This window comes from Populus trichocarpa, chromosome 14, assembly GCF_000002775.5.
Source record: "Populus trichocarpa isolate Nisqually-1 chromosome 14, P.trichocarpa_v4.1, whole genome shotgun sequence".
NCBI lineage: Eukaryota > Viridiplantae > Streptophyta > Magnoliopsida > Malpighiales > Salicaceae > Populus > Populus trichocarpa.
This window is the reverse complement of record NC_037298.2, coordinates 10,233,968-10,252,500: the sequence shown is the minus strand read 5'-3', so window position 1 is coordinate 10,252,500 and position 18,533 is coordinate 10,233,968. Positions and strand designations below refer to the sequence as shown.

Below are 18,533 nucleotides of genomic sequence, written 5' to 3'. Positions count from 1 at the left end.
AAGGGTATTTTTAAGGTAGCTTATATGTTAATCAAAATTAAATTTTTATTAGAATGATTTTAAAAGAACAGCATTTATATTGACCCAATATATTTTAAAAAAATTAATAAATTCTTTTAGATATTATTCTCGATAACATAGACACTGATCCGTCTATGAAATGCAAAATCTCGACATGGATCCATAAAAACGAATCAAGTTACTGGGCCACCATCTGCACCGTACAAATAGTTGATAATAGGCTAGTCATATGTGCCTAGGATCCCCACCCCTTCAACGCTCTGGATCCAACAAAATTCAAAAATCATCCCCTCCCTCTCTTAAGAAACCAGAAAAAAAGAAATTCGAACTACTACTCTAACGGCTACATTTCTCCCTCTCCCTTCTTGTCTCTCTTCCTCCTCTCTCGCTACTCTGCCCAAACCGGAACTCACTAACTCTCTCTCTCTCTCTAGAAATTTAGTAATGAAGCACTTTATGCTACCTAAAAACCCGGTCTTGAGAGAAGCAGCAACAACACACAATGAGCAGTCACCAAACCCTAGCTCTCACAAGACGAAACCCTCGCAATCGCCTTCGCGGAGGGCCAAATCTTCTAAAGAGAACGCTCCGCCTCTGGATCCGAACTCTACTACTTCCGATCTAAAGCCTTCGCCGTCTACTGCCTCCGCCAAGTTGAAGAGTCCCTTGCCTCCGCGCCCTCCGTCTTCAAATCCTCTCAAGCGCAAGCTTAGTATCGAGGCTTTCCCGGAGAATTCGCTCTCCGATTCTGGCGTCAAGGTAATTTATTATTACTAAATAAATAATACCGCCTAGGTTTTTGTTTCTGGTTTGGTTACTGAGAAAATTTTGGTTTCAGTTGAATTAATTACTATTTTTAGATTTTAGGTTTCTATACATATCTGTTTGGAAACTGAAACTGAATAGAATTTTTTTTTTTGTTTCTGTTAATTTTATTTAATTTTTTTATAAACAATACTTTACTTGATTCCACTAAATAGAATTTTAGCTCTCTATTTTTTTATTGTGTTCTTAAGGTATCTATGATTATAAATCTGAGTGTTTTATTGTTAAAAACTTGATTTAAGTTTGATTTCACTTATTTTCAAAATTTTGGCTGATGAGAAACGGCTTCAATTCGCTTCCAAATCGTACAATGGAACGGATTGGACTGGAATTTCTGTAGTATAATCTGTTATTAGCCAAAGGAAGAGTAAGAATATTTGCATTAGGATCACCACACTTTATTCTTTTCATTTTCTTGGGTTACATGTTGAATTTGAGATTTAAACAGTTTTCGGTAGCTTAGTGTTACAATATTAAAAATGTCTCAGGTAGTGGTACGAATGCGGCCTTTAAAAAAGGACGAGGAGGAAGGAGAGACAATAGTTCAGAAACTATCTAATAATTCTTTGTCAATCAATGGACAGACCTTCACTTTTGACTCAGTGGCAGATACGGGGGCCACCCAGGTATGATCTCTATCTATGTGTTCCTTTGCAGTGTACTAATTGATGATCACTGTCATCAAATACTCATTTAAGTTTTCTTGGATTTTGTTTTCCACAGCTAGACCTGTTCCAACTTGTAGGAGCCCCTCTTGTGGAGAATTGTCTTGCTGGGTTTAACAGTTCTGTATTCGCCTATGGACAGGTAACTTCCCAATTAGTACTGTTAGTTCCCGCCTTTTCTTTTATATTGCATAAGATGATGTTCCCAGCTCTTCTTTCTACTCTTGAAACTGTATTGCTCAGACTGGGAGTGGAAAGACATACACAATGTGGGGCCCAGCCAATGTGTTGTCGGATGAAACTTTATCGAGTGATCAACAAGGTTTGACCCCCCGAGTCTTACAGCGACTCTTTGACCGTATAAGTGAGGTGAAGACTTATTCTTTTCATTTTCAAGCTGATTGAAGATTGTCTTGTGTTGAAGATTATCACTGTCAGTGCTCTTTTTTCCTTCGCAGGAGCAAATTAAGCACACTGACAAACAACTTAAGTATCAGTGTCGCTGTTCTTTTCTTGAGGTTAAGTAATTCTAAATGCTTCTTTTGGTACACTTGGCTTGTTTAGCCTTGTATTTTACACCAGTTGATTATTCAACTAATTTTTGCAGATCTATAATGAACAAATAACAGATTTGCTGGATCCAAGTCAAAGAAACCTCCAGGTAAACAGGAAAATTTTGAATCTTAATCTGCCCTTAATAAATAAAAAATGGTTTTCTTAGTCGGTCTCTTTTCTTTTCCAGATAAGAGAAGACATGCAAACTGGTGTTTATGTTGAAAATCTCAAAGAGGAGTTTGTATTTACGATGAAAGATGTGACTCAGCTCCTGATAAAGGTTTAATTTCAATTTCCTTCTGCTATGAAGAAATATGAATGTTCGTGAAGTATAATATTAAACATGTTGTTTAGACTACTTTACATGTTGTACTGAGATAAACATGCTGTTATAAGCACTGCTCTTACACAAATTGATATGAAGTTCACAAATATTGATTGTGGCATAATAGTTCCCAGAGACAAGTTTTAAGGCTCCCATGGAAAAAAAATGTTGAGGTTGACTTCATTTTATACAGTAGCAAAGTGAAGATTTGTTGTCAGTTTAGACTGTAAAGTTTGGGAGTCTTTCCGCTGATATTTTTTCCACTATTTTTTTTTCTCTTTAGATAGTTTCTTGACTAGCAAGGATCTCTTATGAATTTTGTTGATCTCCTCACTGTAAACACACGGCTAGAGCAAGAACAACCCTTGTGTCCCTTTTGTTCTAGAGCATAAATAAGGAAGAGAATGATTCAATTACAGACCTTGGTGGTTTTAATGTCCCAGACCTGGTTCAATTTTTCAACTCTTTCTAGGAGGATGAAAATCATCTTCACTTCTAATTACATCCTGGAGTGAAAACAGAAAAGGAAAAATGGCTGAAATCCATAGGTTATAACAGGTAATTTCAAAATCTTAAGTGCATGGGGCTTTAGAAGTTTTTTGAATGTTGTTGCATTTTTACTGCCATCTTATGCAGGGAAGTCTGCTTTTGAGGAGAAAGAATTAACAAGGAAGTAATGAATTTGGAAAAATAGTTGAATTTCAGTAAAAAAATGTTTTTATTAAGAAATGAATGTGGGTTTGCTTTATCATTCTTAAAAGGGATTTGGAGATAAATTGTTGATGGCATTGTTCTTACAGTGCACAATGTAAGACTAGTTGTCAATATCTACTATTAAGTTTTTGTTTTTTGATCCCTTGAAGACATGCACAGAAACACTCTTACTGCAGTCTCTGTTTGTTATTTACCTTCATCACTGCTTTCAGTCTTATATTTAAGGAGGAATTACTTCATGTTCTTGTTGAAGTCTTTTTCCTAGTTTGAAATTCTATTTTTTTTCAAAATGAAGCCAAGCGTTATGTTTATGGCTGCTAAATAAATTCTGCAGGGACTGTCCAACAGGAGGACTGGTGCAACCAGTATAAATACAGAGAGTTCCCGTTCACATAGTGTTTTCACTTGTGTTGTTGAATCCCGGTGCAAGGTAAGACTTTCACTACTCATAAATGCATCAATGCTATTTATTCTTCATCCTATTGAATGAAGTATGTTGTCAGGTTTTTATTCCTTTTATTGGTGTTTTCCCTTTCTGGTAGAAGATTCTGAGTCTCTTGGTGTGACTCAAACTCTATTTTCCTCCAAAATATATTTGCCTGCGAAGAATGTTCGTATATTGTGAAGTTTGGTAATATTTGGTTCATGAACATGCTTCTTCTTTGTTGATTTTGTCTTGCATTTCTGCTGGAGGGATTCTAAACAAACTAAACTATTATCTTATAGAGCATGGCAGGTGGAATGAACAGCTTGAAAACAAGTAGAATAAATCTTGTTGATCTTGCTGGATCAGAGAGACAGAAGTTAACTGGAGCCGCCGGGGATCGGTTGAAGGAAGCAGGGAATATTAACCGATCTCTCTCACAGCTTGGGTATGGTCATATCTTATCTCATTTACTGCTTTTTTTTGTGCTGAGTTTCAAGTTGCTGTAAAATCAGTTGTACCTCAAAAAAATAATATTGTTGTCCAACAAAAAATCTTCTGATTTTTTTTTCAAGTTTGATACTACAGCATATATGATATTGAGTTTCCCAGAACAGCAAAACATACAATAATCTGGCACTTGTTTGAGCTTTTAATTTAGTACTACAATTGTGACTTGTAAAGATATTAGTATAAACTGCCTCTGAACAGTTGTCCGAAGTTAGTTCACCTACAAATTAAAAAGAAAAACTCTTTATAAAGAATTGTTGCTCATGGATGTTGTTATGCTACTATCTGAAGCAGATACATAGATCAGATGGGAAATTTTATACACACATATGAAAAAGGTTTTGGTTCATGATAAAGAACAAACTTAATAAAGGAACTGCTAGCTTATTGTTATGTTCAAACTTTCAAAGAAAAGACTTATCAATGCAAGGACAAGCTGATTGTAATGCCCGTGCTCTAAACTGTGGACCATCCAAATTAATTATTATGATTTTTTCTCTAAATACAAAAGAACCAGGTCAAATCTATGCGAGGATTAAGTAAATCACTAAAAGAAAGGAGATCTCATTTGATTTGGTTTGGAGTCTGTCCTGCCCAGTTTTATGATTTTTAGAAATTCTGAAATTTTGATAATCTATTTGTAGCAAATCCATAACTAAACTGCTGGTTTTAAAATATACAATCAAATTGACAGAGTGAAAAATGCCATCCAAATTGGGTTGAAAATAGTTAGCATTAGCTAGCAGTCTTCTCTCTAACTGTACACCTTTTTTTTTTTTGAGAAATTAATGTTAATGAAAATTTGCTATGTCTAAAGCTCAGCCTGGATTTTCTTTGTTGATAAAAAAAAAAAAAAAACGAAGAAGTGCAGTGTAGAAACAAGACCGGTAGTTTGTAGAGTGCTTAAAAGAATTATGTAGGATGGTCTGGGGGTAGAAGTTAAGAGCAAAATGCAGTATACATATCAGAATCATCAAATACATATGATTAGGGAATAATCTATTTGGCTGCTTTTGGGATTCCAGCTAAATGATAAAATTCCTGATTGCATTTTGTTCTGTCAATCTGTTCTATGATGTGTTTTCAATGGTCATCAGAAAATGAGTTTGAGCTTCTTAATAGGTGCAATTTCTAATGAACATGTTCATCTAACCATGCATCAAGAGACATTTCCCTTTAATTGTGACCAATTATTGTATTTGCAGGAACTTGATAAACATTCTTGCTGAGGTTTCTCAGACAGGAAAGCAAAGGCATATACCTTATCGAGACTCCAGGTTAACGTTTTTATTGCAAGAATCACTTGGTGGAAATGCCAAACTAGCTATGGTGTGTGCTATTTCTCCAGCACAAAGGTAAACAATGCAAACACTGCTGTCTTGAAGCACCCTCTCTCTCTCTCTCTCTCTCTCTCTCTCTCTCATAATGGAAGTTCTTGTGAATCAACAATGCAGTTGTAAGAGTGAAACTTTTAGCACATTGCGATTTGCACAGCGGGCTAAGGCAGTCAAGAACAAGGCTGTTGTTAATGAGGAGATGGAGGATGATGTGAATCACTTGCGAGAAGTAATACGGCAGCTAAGGGTAGACTCTTATTTTCAATTATTAATTTTTTTGTGTCATCAATAGTTGCACATACATGACTCTGGATGAATGCAACAGGATGAATTGCACCGGGTGAAAGCAAATAGCAACAATCCAACAGGTTGGGATCCCCGTAAAAGTTTGAATATATTGAAAAGCCTTATCCATCCACTTCCTCGATTACCTCAAGTAGATGAAGATGGTGATGAGATGATGGAAATTGACGAGGGAGCTGTTGAAAAGCTCTGCATTCAAGTAGGTCTGGGACCAGCAGGTGCAACATATCAAAATTATGTTGATGAAGGCAGATCTATCATAGACCAAGGTACTGAGGATTCAGATGTCGACATGGAAGAAACAATACCTGAACAAGCTGAAAAGCATGAGATTCTGATATCGGGTTGTGCTGAACCTGCTAGAAACAACACGTCAGGTTTTTCCAACATTAATGCTAATATTTGTCGTGATTTTATGGATTTACATGAACAGTCTTACAAATACTAGAAAGTCCAGTCCGATTTACTTGTTGACACACCCGATGCAGAATCTTGCGAGGAGCCAGCTGAGGAGAAAGGGACTCTTAGGTCCTCCGTCAGTAAATTGATAACAGAAGAATCACCAAACAAAATGGTGGAGGTCAGGTCCTCCTGCACTTCTGGTTCCCAAAGTGGATTTTCCACTAGCATTTCCACCACAGACGAACCAAATGGTTCTCAAAAAGAGACAGGGAATTGTGTGTCTCCTTCAAGCCTCAGTATAGTTCCTTCTGAAGTGTCCCCTGTTCTTAAATCTCCAACTCCAAGTGTTTCGCCTAGACTCAACATCAGCAGGAAAAGTTTGCGGACTTCATCAATGTTAACTGCTTCCCAGAAAGATTCCAAGGATGAAAGCAAGTCAGGACCAGAGAACCGTATATCCTCTGCAAAATCCGAACCTTCAACTGCTCTAATTCCTCAAACCAGTAAGAGTTTCCTTGCATCAACTGAACATTTAGCGGCCAGCCTTCATCGTGGCATGGAAATTATTGATAGTCATTGCAGGAGTTCTGTATTGAGGCGATCTTCCTTCAGATTTTCCTATAAGCCTGAAGAATCTAAGCCGATTCTGCTTGTTGACAAAGTTGATGTGGGCGTGCAAACTTTTCCTCAAGATTATGAGATATCAGAAACAGTATTGTTGTGTGCAAATTGCAAAACTAAAACACAACTAGAGGTGAAAGATGCAGATGATAGCAATCTGCAGTTAGTACCTGTTGATGGCTCGGAGTCCAATGAGAAACCCAAAAAGCAAGTTCCGAAGGTACGTTTGATGGCTTCATCTTGATGTTTTGGTTTTAATGATCATGCTTCCCTATTTTTGTGAACGGGCTGGATAACATTTTATTGTTTCTTCAACAAACAGGCAGTGGAGAAGGTTTTGGCAGGAGCAATCAGGAGAGAAATGGCCCTGGAAGAGTTTTGTGCCAAACAAGCTTCTGAGATAACGCAGCTCAACCGTCTGGTAGGTAGTGACTTTGGACAACAGCAATGTAGTCATTATTTTCTTTAACTGCTGAAATGATTTCTTGGCCATTGTTTACAGGTTAAGCAATACAAGCATGAGAGAGAGTGCAATGCCATAATAGGGCAGACAAGGGAAGATAAAATTCTTCGGCTTGAGAGCCTTATGGATGGTGTTTTACCTTCTAAGGATTTCATGGAGGAAGAGTTGGCAGCACTCATGCATGAGCATGAGGTATGGCTGTTTTACTCAGATTTTAAAATATACTCATTAGTTTTTAGATATTTATAATTTTTTATTGACAGCTTTTGAAAGAGAAATATGAGAACCACCCTGAAGTTTCAAGGACAAATATTGAGCTGAAAAGAGTTCAGGATGAGCTAGAACATTATCGAAACTTCTATGATTTGGGTGAAAAGGAAGTCTTGTTGGAAGAGATTCAAGATTTAAGAAGCCAGTTACAGTACTATATAGACTCTTCTTCCCCATCTGCTCTAAAAAGAAATTCACTTCTGAAATTGACCTATACATGTGAGCCCAGTTTGGCTCCCCCTCTTAATACAATCCAGGAATCAACTGAGGAGAGTCCCGATGAGAAACTTGAAATGGAGAGAACGCGCTGGATGGAGGCTGAGAGCAAGTGGATTTCGCTTGCTGAAGAATTGAGAACTGAACTTGATGCTAACAGAGCACTAAATGAGAAATTGAAGCAGGAATTAGATACAGAGAAGAAATGTGCAGAAGAGCTGAATGAAGCAATGCAAATGGCCATGGAGGGACATGCACGCATGCTTGAACAGTACGCAGATCTTGAGGAAAAACATATTCAATTACTTGCAAGGCACAGGCAGATTCAAGAAGGAATAAATGATGTCAAGAAAGCAGCTTCTAAAGCTGGAGTTAGGGGTGCCGAATCCAAGTTCATAAATGCACTTGCTGCCGAAATTTCTGCATTGAAAGCTGAAAGAGAAAAGGAGAGGCGATATTTTAGAGATGAAAGCAGGGGACTTCAGGCTCAACTGAGGGATACTGCTGAAGCTGTACAAGCTGCAGGTGAATTGCTGGTGAGGTTGAAAGAAGCAGAAGAAGCTGTTGTTGTTGCTGAGGTCAGTGCCAAATCAGTCCCACATTTTGATACTCTAGTATTCTTTGTTAAGATCATTTTTCTTTATCATTCCCTGGGCGATACATCCTCTAGTCTGAAAGTCTCACTTCACGTGCTTACGGAAACAAGTAAAGGAAGGTTTAGAAGATGCTACAAGTAGTCATATCACCTTTTCTGGGTTTATTGTGCCTGACTGACATAGTCATGTCATTCCAATTACTTTTTTTTTTTTTGGCTAAATGGTAAAAAATCAAATTGTTTTTATCCACCTTGATTCCATGCTGATAAAAGGAACTTTCACACTCGTTATGCCTTTAACACCATAAATGATGCTCATAAACCTATTGCACTTTTAACTGATGATTGTGCTCTAGCTCTAAACGAACTAAATAGGGTGAGCAGTAAGCTACATTAGTTCTTCATTTTGCCTACTCAAGTTGCTAATTGTTCCTTTTACTTCAATACTTGATCTAGGTTTTCTTTTCGAGCATGAATGCCAAACTCGTATCATTGTCTCTTCAACATTTTGAATTGTTGCATAATTTTGAACTCGGGAAATCTGTTTTAGCCCCTGCAAATTCAACAATATTTGGCTTTTCAACACCTGTGCGTGCTGTTCAGCTAAATGAAGCTTCAAAACCACCTCCTGTTGGGAAAACTTGTATACTTGATTAATGCTGCTCAGCACTGCGAACAAGTTCTAGATAAAATGCCGAATTATGTGCCTTGTCTCGTGCTCTATCGTTTGCATGTACCATTCAGAACTTCATTTTTTTTCCAGAATCCAGTTTCCACCTTGAATCATGAACTTCGATTATGGAACTAACCATTATTCAACTTGAAAATTCTTGGCAGAGGCGAGCTATGGAGGCAGAGCAAGAAGCTGTAAAGGCAAATAAACAGATTAATAAGCTGAAGAGAAAACATGAAAACGAGATCAGTTCTCTAAAGGAGCTAGTGGCAGAGTCTCGTTTGCCCAAAGAAGCAATACGACCTGCTCACAATGATGATTGTAATATGCCCAAGTATGATGCAGGTGAGCCTCTTGGCGAAGGCGATCAGCAATGGAGAGAGGAGTTTGAGCCATTTTATAAAGCCAAAGATGGTGAATTGTCAAAACTCGCAGAACCCTCATCATGGTTTTCCGGTTATGATCGATGCAACATATAAAAAGTGTACGTATTACTAACTGTTATGTGATATATAGCCAAACTTGTACTGCTAGTTTTTGCCATTTGTGAGGGCCAACCTCTCGGCTCTCATACTGGGCCTTGTATTCCATTCGGATCCTCGCAGTTCATAAGAGTTGAATGAATATATTCTTTTTATTCACACCTCCACGCATTTCTTATTCATACATAGGCACATAATATACAGTAAGGATCCTCCCAGGACTCGTTTTAGCTCATCGAAACTAAATCCCTTCTAGAACCGGCATCCATAATGATGACTTAGGCATGTATATAGTCAACACAGACCGATGTCAAGGCGTAAGAGTCGCATGGACACACGCCGTAGGAAAGGAAGAAAGGAAGGAGACTTTTATTTTGTATTCAAATGGGAGTTTCGGATGTTCTGGACATGGTGGACCCCTGCTGCAGGGACAGTAGGCCTATACAAAGATCTGAAGAAACTAACTATAATGATGTAGTCAAGCTTTTTAGATCATTTATTTTTTTGGTTTGGATGTCAAGAGGATAGGAGGCAATCTTTAACTGGATCAGAGAAGTATGTCCATTGTCCCTTTGAGTATACGAAAGGCAAAAGCAGACAGACAAGTCCACCATTACTTCCATACTTAGGCAGCCTTCATGGTACTGGAGGGAGGAGTCTATCATATCATGGAGACCATAAAAAAACAAGAAGCTTGTGGCCTTGTCTTCTCTGACATGAACTATCCATACTCGTGGTCCATTTCTAAACCAGAACGGATGGAACAAGCAGCATCAGAATCCATGCATTGCTACAGGATTAGATAGGATTACAATCTGAGGAGGGGGAAGTGGGTCTGAAAGTGACGTCTGGATAAAATTTACCATTAAAGAAACGAAGAGAAATTTCCCTTTTGGAACTGCTTGGAAACAAACCTCTATACCCCTCTCATTTTTGTTTTTGCTTTGGAAAACAAACTTGAGTTTCAGACCTCTATAGCCTTGTCAAATTGACTCTGAAAAGATGAATCATGTTCTAGGCTAGAATATTATAACCTTTTAGGCTCGCATAAAGTAGTTCGGAAGATTGGGGGTCGATCGGTTATGTTTGGTGAAACAAAATTATAGCTTCTGTTCTCCACCACCACCACCTCCTCCTCCATCAAAGGTTATACCTACCGAAGTTAAAGCCAAGTGCTTCTTTAGATTGAAGAAAGAGACATAAAGCGAAAGGAAGACATTAGGGATGAAAATCCCATGAGAGAATGACTGACAGCCTGGTAATTGGACCCCCCCCTGATGATCATTAATAATAACCCCACATAAACAAACACCTTCCATCAATCTCTCCTAACCATAGGGATGCTTGAAGGGCTTTTTTTTTTTTTTTTTCTTTGCCCCACAACTTTTGCGTCAGATCATATCAATCCTTAAGCGAAGAAAATCATTTTCTTTTCAGAAGAAAAAGCTCCATGCATGATGTTCCATGAAAACATCACAAGATTTACCCGTGAAAGCTCAATCTTAGGTGCTGTAGAGACTTGATACTTTATGCACTAGTAATGTGTTGTTATCTAGTTAAAGAAAAAGGGTAAAGTAATTTTGAGTGCCTAAATTTTTATGACTCTTACAATTGAGTATTTGATTTTAATTTTATTCAATTAGTTGCCCGGCCTTTTTATTTTGCACAATAAAGTGTCCAAGTATCCCTTAAATGATTGACATGAACACCATCACCAAACATAAATAGTATTTATGATTAACGTTATTAATGAGATATTGCGACAACAATTAAAAAAACTAGTTGAAAATCAGAAAATACAGACATACAGAGAGAGAGAGAGGGGAAAAAAACCAATTAAGTGACAATTCTTTAACTATATATCAACCCTAAATATTATTTGAAGTGCTGGTGTTCATGTAACCACTTATTTTAGTTAATTATACAGCTAATTTTACTAGCGATGAGATGATGATAAAAAGCTACACAACAGCGAGGGAATCTAAGGATGCAATTTCACCAAACTATCTGGTTTTGCAGGAAAGTGTCGTTTTCTGCTTACTCTTGAAGTTTCGCTTGTGGAAAAGAGAAACCTTTCAATCTCTGGCATTAATCATTTGAAATTTGATGTCGAAGGGAGATGATTTGACTTGAATAAATGGGAAAAACACTGCATCCAATTGCTTTCTATCTATCCAGCCCAGCGCACTACTTGGCATCAATCTGGTTAAAATGTCCTGCGAGATTTCATCACATGATTTGCTTGGACGTCGCTATCCATCTGATACCGGAAATTCAGGCATATATCAGCTACTTTCTTGGCACCATTTATTTCTGCAATCTTTCTTGTTGATCCTTGCTACTGTCTTTTATTTGACCAATCAACCAAAAAAGATCTCCTAGTTAACTCAACTATCCCTCCTGTTATATGTTAAGGCTGGTTTTCTCTACACAGGCCATCCTAGTCTAATAATTCTGTTTCTGATGGCTTTCCACCATTCTCTCAGGTTTGATTAAGTGACAAGGGAAGGTACTCTATTGTATACGTCATACTTATAAAATCCTACTTGATAGTCGATCGAGTCCAAGATTTGAGTTGTAGATTGAATAGAAATTTCCCAAGTATGATTGATTAAGTGACAATGGAAGACACCTCTATTATATAATTATACGTCATAGTTATTAAATTCTATTCGAGAGTCGATCTTGTCTAAGACTTGAGTTATAGATTAGATGAAAGTTTTTCAATTATTATTAAGTGACAAGGAAAAACATATTTATTGTATACGTCATAGTTATAAAACCCTACTCGAGAGTCGATCTAACTAAGATTTAAGTTGTAGATTGGATGAAAAGTGACCCGAACTCTAATTATTTTTTGGTAAAAAACATGGGTTTGTGCAGCCCTGAGAAATCATTCATTAGTTTTAAAAGCATGGCCTTCATCAACTACACTCAACTTGGCATTCGATCTTAATCTCTAGTATGAACATATTAATGCTCGAACCAGTTAAGATCATGTTTGCCAGAGAAGGATGACAATGCAGATTACTTTCTGTTGCTGTATGGAAATTTGATTTTATTGACAGCCTTACAAAGTTGCGTGTATCCTCCTCCATGGGGCCTCTATCTACATCTACATCTGCACTCCACTACTTAATTCTTCCACTTATCCATATAAAGATTTCCTTTTCCAGTTTATATATATATATATATATATATTATTATTATTAAATCAAGTAGATGCGATTGTAAAGCCCTGTCTGACTCTTCATTCCTCAGCCAAGTCAGAACTTCACTCCTGCCAACCTGTGCTTTCGATGCTCCTCAAATTCTCCCATTAAAAAAACAAAAAAAATGTAGCCGAAAAGGGAGAAAAGCAGGGTTTGAGTATATTCTCGTTTTATTTGGAATAACCATCATCCCTTTTCACACATCTTATACACTTACTTAGGGTTCATCTGACAATGTGATCATATGGGATTGAGCATATGGGATTGAGACTACGGTTTTATTCTAATTTCAATTTTAAAAATGATAATATTGACAAGTATTGAACTTAATAAAAATTTTTCATACTAATGTTATTAATGATAATATTGAACTTAATAAATTTTTTTCATACTAATGTTATTAATGATAATATTGTTATAATCAAGGTTGTCAATTTTATACCATTCCGTCTAGTTTCGTACTATTCTAAATAATAGAACAACCCAAAACAAATTTCATCTCACTCTAAATCTTGATCCATTCCAGATTTCTTAGCTAAATTTCAATCGAGATGTTTCAATTCCATTCTGTGAATAGTGTTTTTTTTTCCTTTTTTTTTTCTATGTTTTCCCTCATAATTTCATCCCTCAACACCTCTTTGTTGCAGATTGGATTTCATAATTTGTTGTGGTTTACTTTCTTTGTGGTTATCTCAATCTTATGACCTTTATCACGGGTTTGACACGTTAACCCATTTAACTCAAGTTTTGTTTTGTTTTTTTAATTGACTTTTTTTTTCCAGTTTTTTCATTTAACATTTTTAACATTTGGTTGGTTATGTTAAGTTTTGTCATTTGTTTCGATTTATTTTATATGAAATCATTTTAGTCTCATGATTCGGGTCATGACTTTATGAGTTAATCCGGGTAGATTTAGATCGTTTTATTGTGTCTTTTTTTTTAGATTGATTTTTTCTTAATTTCATCATTCAACAATGAATTTATTAAGAATTGAGCTTCATAATGTGTTTCAATTTTTTTATTTGGAGTTATCACGGTCTCATGTCTTGGATAACATACTTGAAAGGTTAACTCGGATTGATCCAATACGTTATCATCTCAATATTTAAAAAAAAGATGTCGTCTAAAATTTTTTTAGTCAAACTATATTTTTATCAGTTGTCCAAATTATTTTCAGACCTGTCAAGTCGATCGGGTCAACTCCCACACAATTTTTTTCTACTAGAAAAAAGTTAGTTATGCCTAGATGTATTTTTTATGTTATATTAAATTGATCCAACCTATAGTATAGCGCAAGCCAACGATCTAGTAGTGGTTACTCAATATAAATAATTAAATTTTAAAATTATATTTAAACACTTGATGTTATATTTGAAATTTAAATCATATAATTTAGGTTAATTTTTTTTTATTTTAATTGAAATTTTATATATATATATATATTATTGTTCAAAAGAGCATATCGATATACTCCAAAACCAAAATGTATTGATCAATTAAAAAAATAAAATACTAACAGGAATGAAATTGACAACCTTAATTATAACCCCATTAATTAATTAGTGGTAATTTTTCAAAAGGAGAGACTGTAAAAATATTAAAGCTTTCGGTCAATTTGGAGCACAGTGAATTCCAAAATGACATTGGATTCCAGCTAAAGAAAGAAGAAATCTCTCTTAACCATCAAATGGACTTAAGAAGCCATTTGTCCCCACTTAACAGCTGGTTACAAGTAAGAATCTATTTCCCCTTAAGTCACGCGATTTTCCTTCACATCTCTCTCTTTGCAATACCTGGGCCCCACCCCTTCTCGATTTCTCTCCAGCTAGCTAGTGTCTTCATCACTCTTGTTTGGTTCCTCGGAAAGTTCAGGAAAATGTTCTTACAACCTTGGTTTATCCTGCAACTGCTTCTGCCATGAGTTACTTATGGACCAGTCCCTTCAGTTTAATAAAACGGATTAATCAATCCCTGTAGTATTATTGCAAATAATTATATCTCACCCACCTCTCTCATTTTTTTCCTATTTTTTGAAAAAGAAAAAACGAAATAAATCGAAAAGGAAAGTGAGTTCGGTTAATTGCTGGTGTTTTTTTATTTGAAAATATATTAAAATAATTTTTTTATATTTTTAAAAATTATTTTTAATATTAATATATGATCTAAAAATATATATAAAACATAATTTTAAATAATTATTTTTTAAATTTTCATAAAATACTGTTTGAAACGGAATTTTTAAACAACACGCTTAAATAACTAATTTATTATCAAGTTTATTGGATATTAATGATTCGTTGCTCTGTTAAACTTCAGCAAGTCAGAGGCAATAATCTGCAATCTGGAGAGAATAATAAAATTAAAGCAGAATTAAAAATAAATAAGAAATACAATGGAGTTTTGTGTAAACTCAATGAATATCTGATAATATTTCTCAATGGTAAGGCAATACAAATACACAATAAAGTAAAAAAGATTACAAAAAAACTTCTCTCAACTCTCCAGCACACTTCTTCCTTAAATGTGACTGTAGGCTATATATTGTAGAATAGTTGGATAGCACTGCAATTAGTTCTAGATTTTACAATGTAAGGAGTTCTATATAAGAATTATCCAAAGAATCAGTTGCTTAAATCACTTGAAACAAAAAAATGGTGTCTTTCTCCATGCTAAAGAGTGATGCGAATTCTGGAACCTGGCTGTACATGCTGAGGCAGGCCTCTCTCTCTCTTGGGGGGAGCCTCGGTGGGATCAGGGACTGTTTATTGGTTAATTATAGCTCAATTTTCATTTGAGTTGAGGGCACTGAGCCTGCATCAAACAATTTATGGATTTAAATCTTGAACGATGAAGCTACCAAACTTTAAAACCTATGAATTAACCAAACTTTTTTCTGGAATTCTGCTTACCTTGAAAGCTCTCCTGATGATTCTGACCATATCCCATCTGCACAACACTTTGAAGGTCGTCTTCCCACATGGCTGAGGCCTGAAGAATAAAATTCTAGCTATGATGAGAATATGCAAGAGGAGGCCATCCAAAATGTATTGGGATTGATGGCATGTTTCCTTTTCAATTACCTGAAGAGCAGCAGGATCACCGAAACCATCAAGGTGTGGCAAATGCATGCTCGGGTTTCGCCGCAACGCAGCATTTAATGGGTTCATAGAGAACTGGGTTTCGGCATTGCTTGGCATGCCATTTTGCAGGGCTAACCCTTGCTGGGATTGGTAACCATAAGGGAATACCGGCGTGGAGGCATCTAATGGATAAAGACTATGTGGCATAGATCCACGGGATTGGAAAATCTGCAATATACATTGATTGCAGCGATCATTAGACATGAAAAATTCAGACCAGCTGTTACAGAGACAGAACAGTAAAACAAGTTAAAAGATCAACTTACATCCTTGGACAACAAAGTTTCCATGTTGATCTCCATCCTCGGATTCACAGATGACAACTTCATTGACAGAAACTGCAAATGGCAGAATCCAATCAGAAATTAATCAATCCCACATCAAAAGAATTAAGGAGGGACCTCTGCAAATCTGAATATTACCTCAACCTGGCGCTGCAATGACTGTACATAGTTTATAATCTCGTCAAGCATCACTGCTTTCCCAGTAACCTGCAAATCAACAACATTCAAGCCAAAATTCAGAAAATTTCACTCTATCTAATCTCTACAATTTCTTTGCACAAGTATATACTGTTTGTTGAAGTTCTCCTCTTCCTTTTTAAAAAAAAGAAATAGAACAGTCATTTTTAGCATAATATAAACACCTTATTGCATCCGGGAACAAGATCCTGGAGGAACTTCATTCTTTCACTGATTTTCTCTCTTCTAACCTGGCCATTCAAGAACAGCAAAAAAAATAAAAGGAAATGTCAATACAAATCTATCACAGCGCCCCCAAAAATAGATAACAGAACAAAGTTTAATCAATCCGTACTCTTTCAGCAAGACTGTGGCTATCTGTAGCCTGACCCCTTCTGGCTCTGACATGGATATAATCCTTTGGTGGCTCTGGCGGCTTTGAATTATTTTTGTTCTGTTTCTGATTTCCATTTTCTTCTTCCTTTTCCTTTGCTGTATCCTTGTCACTGCCATTAGTTTCATCCGATTTGCTTCTTTTTGCCTTCGATTCATCATTCTCTGCTGCAACCTGAAATGAAGCTAACTCATTAGTTTTCCAAAGAAAATCTCAACAGACGTTTCCATAGAAAGAAACAGAATCGTGTACATTACCTTGACATCAGAAGCAGATGGAGATGAAGAGGGAGTTTCTTTGGCTTTTCCTCTGGGAATTGATTTTCTTTTCCTGGAATTGGCGTCATTCTGGGATTTCATGCTCAATTTCCCACCTGGGACCTGCTCAGACAATGAAGATTCTTCCCTGGAATCTCCATTCTCTGATGTTGTAGGCCTTGACTGCCTACTGAATTTCTTTTCAGAATTCAAACTCCCATCCTGGGGTGAGCTCTTGTTGCTTTCTTGAACATTTGCTTGCGATACAGTGACCTTCATTGAATTGTTACTCGAAACTCTCGAGAGCTTACCAGGTTCTACTCGTGGCATCAACCTATTAATCAATTCGGATTCATTCAATCCGAATTGTTTATTGATGCCTCCAGGATTGTTGCTACCAAAGCAAGAATATCGTGCAGCCCTCTCTACAAAATCAGCTGGAAATGGTGCTAAACCTGGATGCTTTACTACGCTGTTTCCAGGAATTGGCAGGTTTCCTCTCATTTGTGAATCCATCATCGAGAGATTCAGCTTTGGAGGGGAATTCATTGGGGTACTATAGCAAGAAGTGTTAGTGCTATTGTTATTATTGTTAACAAAAGATTGTAGTGAAATGTCTCCAGAATTGCAAATGTTTCCTAGTCTTCCAATAAGTTCTCTAATCATAAGACTGTCACCACCAACGCCAGCATTAGGAATGGCGTTGGCGTTTGCGTTGGCACCGGATGCAACAGGTGATGAGACAATGGAGCTCAAAGCAGACTCAAAGGGATCGCTCTGATCCAATGAGTTGTCCCAATTGGGATTGAGAAAGCAATTGGCAAGTTTCTCTGGACCGCAACTCAGCTCATTGGCTTGCATTTCCATTCCAAAACTGCAAGAATTCCAAATGGTTGCTGCTGTGTTGGCTCCCTCGCTCACAAACAACTTATCTCTTTCCATGAGATGAAAGGAAAGAAAGTAACAAACAATTATCTTGATAACAAGAGAGGTAAAATTGAAGTGAATCTAAGAAAAGTTTAGATGACCCAGATGAAGAATTGGAGTCAAAACGAAGAATCAAGAAAGAAGACTTATATTGGAGTGGAAATTAATTTGCCTGGCAAAAAAAAAATCTATCTTGAGGGAGGTGCGTTGCTTTGCTTTAGGACATGTAAGGAAGCAAAGGTGAAAGGAGGGTGGAGTTAAAAGGACATGTAATGATGATAAGAAGAGTTCTTGAAGGTCACTCAATTCAGGAATAGAAAAAAGAAACTAAAAGAAGAAGAAAAAAAGACAAGGAGAAAGAGTGTTGTGTGTATGAGCTCAAAAAAAGCAGAGAAAAAGAAAAGGAGGAGGAGAGTGCGGAGGAAAGTGGAGAGGAAGCAAGAAAGATAAAGAAAGAAAATGTCTGTTTGACCTTTTTTTTTCCATAATTATTTATAGCATTATGATTTCAAGGTTAATGTAGCCCTAGTAAAACATAAAACATGATAGGGTTTGTTGTCATAAAACTATAAAAAAGCTACAGTCTGACATGTATTGCTTTGACATCATTATCAGAATGTGCCTCTCGAAGCATTAGCGTATCTATAATCACTGTTCTTATATTACTGCCATAATAATCTCTGGTTAGAACTCCGTTAAAGACGGGGGAAGTGGGGATGCCGGGCCTTAAACGTCAAACCA

General features: G+C 36.6%; 2 protein-coding genes and 1 long non-coding RNA gene across 3 annotated transcripts; 1 reads left to right on the top strand and 2 right to left on the bottom strand.

Annotated features, from left to right (window-relative positions):
* The first annotated feature begins 260 nt into the window (after positions 1-260).
* Positions 261-9,560, top strand: LOC7468484 (kinesin-like protein KIN-12B). The gene is made up of 17 exons (XM_002321070.4): positions 261-780; positions 1,335-1,472; positions 1,570-1,653; positions 1,755-1,880; positions 1,970-2,029; positions 2,119-2,172; positions 2,254-2,346; positions 3,440-3,535; positions 3,832-3,977; positions 5,245-5,394; positions 5,494-5,623; positions 5,702-6,056; positions 6,168-6,922; positions 7,025-7,123; positions 7,205-7,357; positions 7,429-8,229; positions 9,084-9,560. The coding sequence occupies exons 1-17, from the start codon at positions 466-468 to the stop codon at positions 9,396-9,398; spliced, it is 3,870 nt and encodes a 1,289-aa protein (XP_002321106.4). The 5' UTR covers positions 261-465; the 3' UTR covers positions 9,399-9,560.
* Positions 5,632-7,029, bottom strand: LOC127904292 (uncharacterized). The gene is made up of 2 exons (XR_008057308.1): positions 6,873-7,029; positions 5,632-6,761 (listed from the first exon to the last, which is right to left on the bottom strand). It is a non-coding gene; the product is annotated as an uncharacterized LOC127904292 (long non-coding RNA).
* A 5,451-nt stretch (positions 9,561-15,011) lies between the features above and the next one.
* On the bottom strand, positions 15,012-18,263 carry LOC7462032 (transcription factor bHLH77). The gene is made up of 8 exons (XM_002320408.4): positions 16,866-18,263; positions 16,570-16,782; positions 16,400-16,465; positions 16,176-16,244; positions 16,020-16,091; positions 15,694-15,921; positions 15,523-15,601; positions 15,012-15,424 (listed from the first exon to the last, which is right to left on the bottom strand). The coding sequence occupies exons 1-8, from the start codon at positions 17,805-17,807 to the stop codon at positions 15,387-15,389; spliced, it is 1,707 nt and encodes a 568-aa protein (XP_002320444.2). The 5' UTR covers positions 17,808-18,263; the 3' UTR covers positions 15,012-15,386.
* Positions 18,264-18,533: the final 270 nt, after the last annotated feature.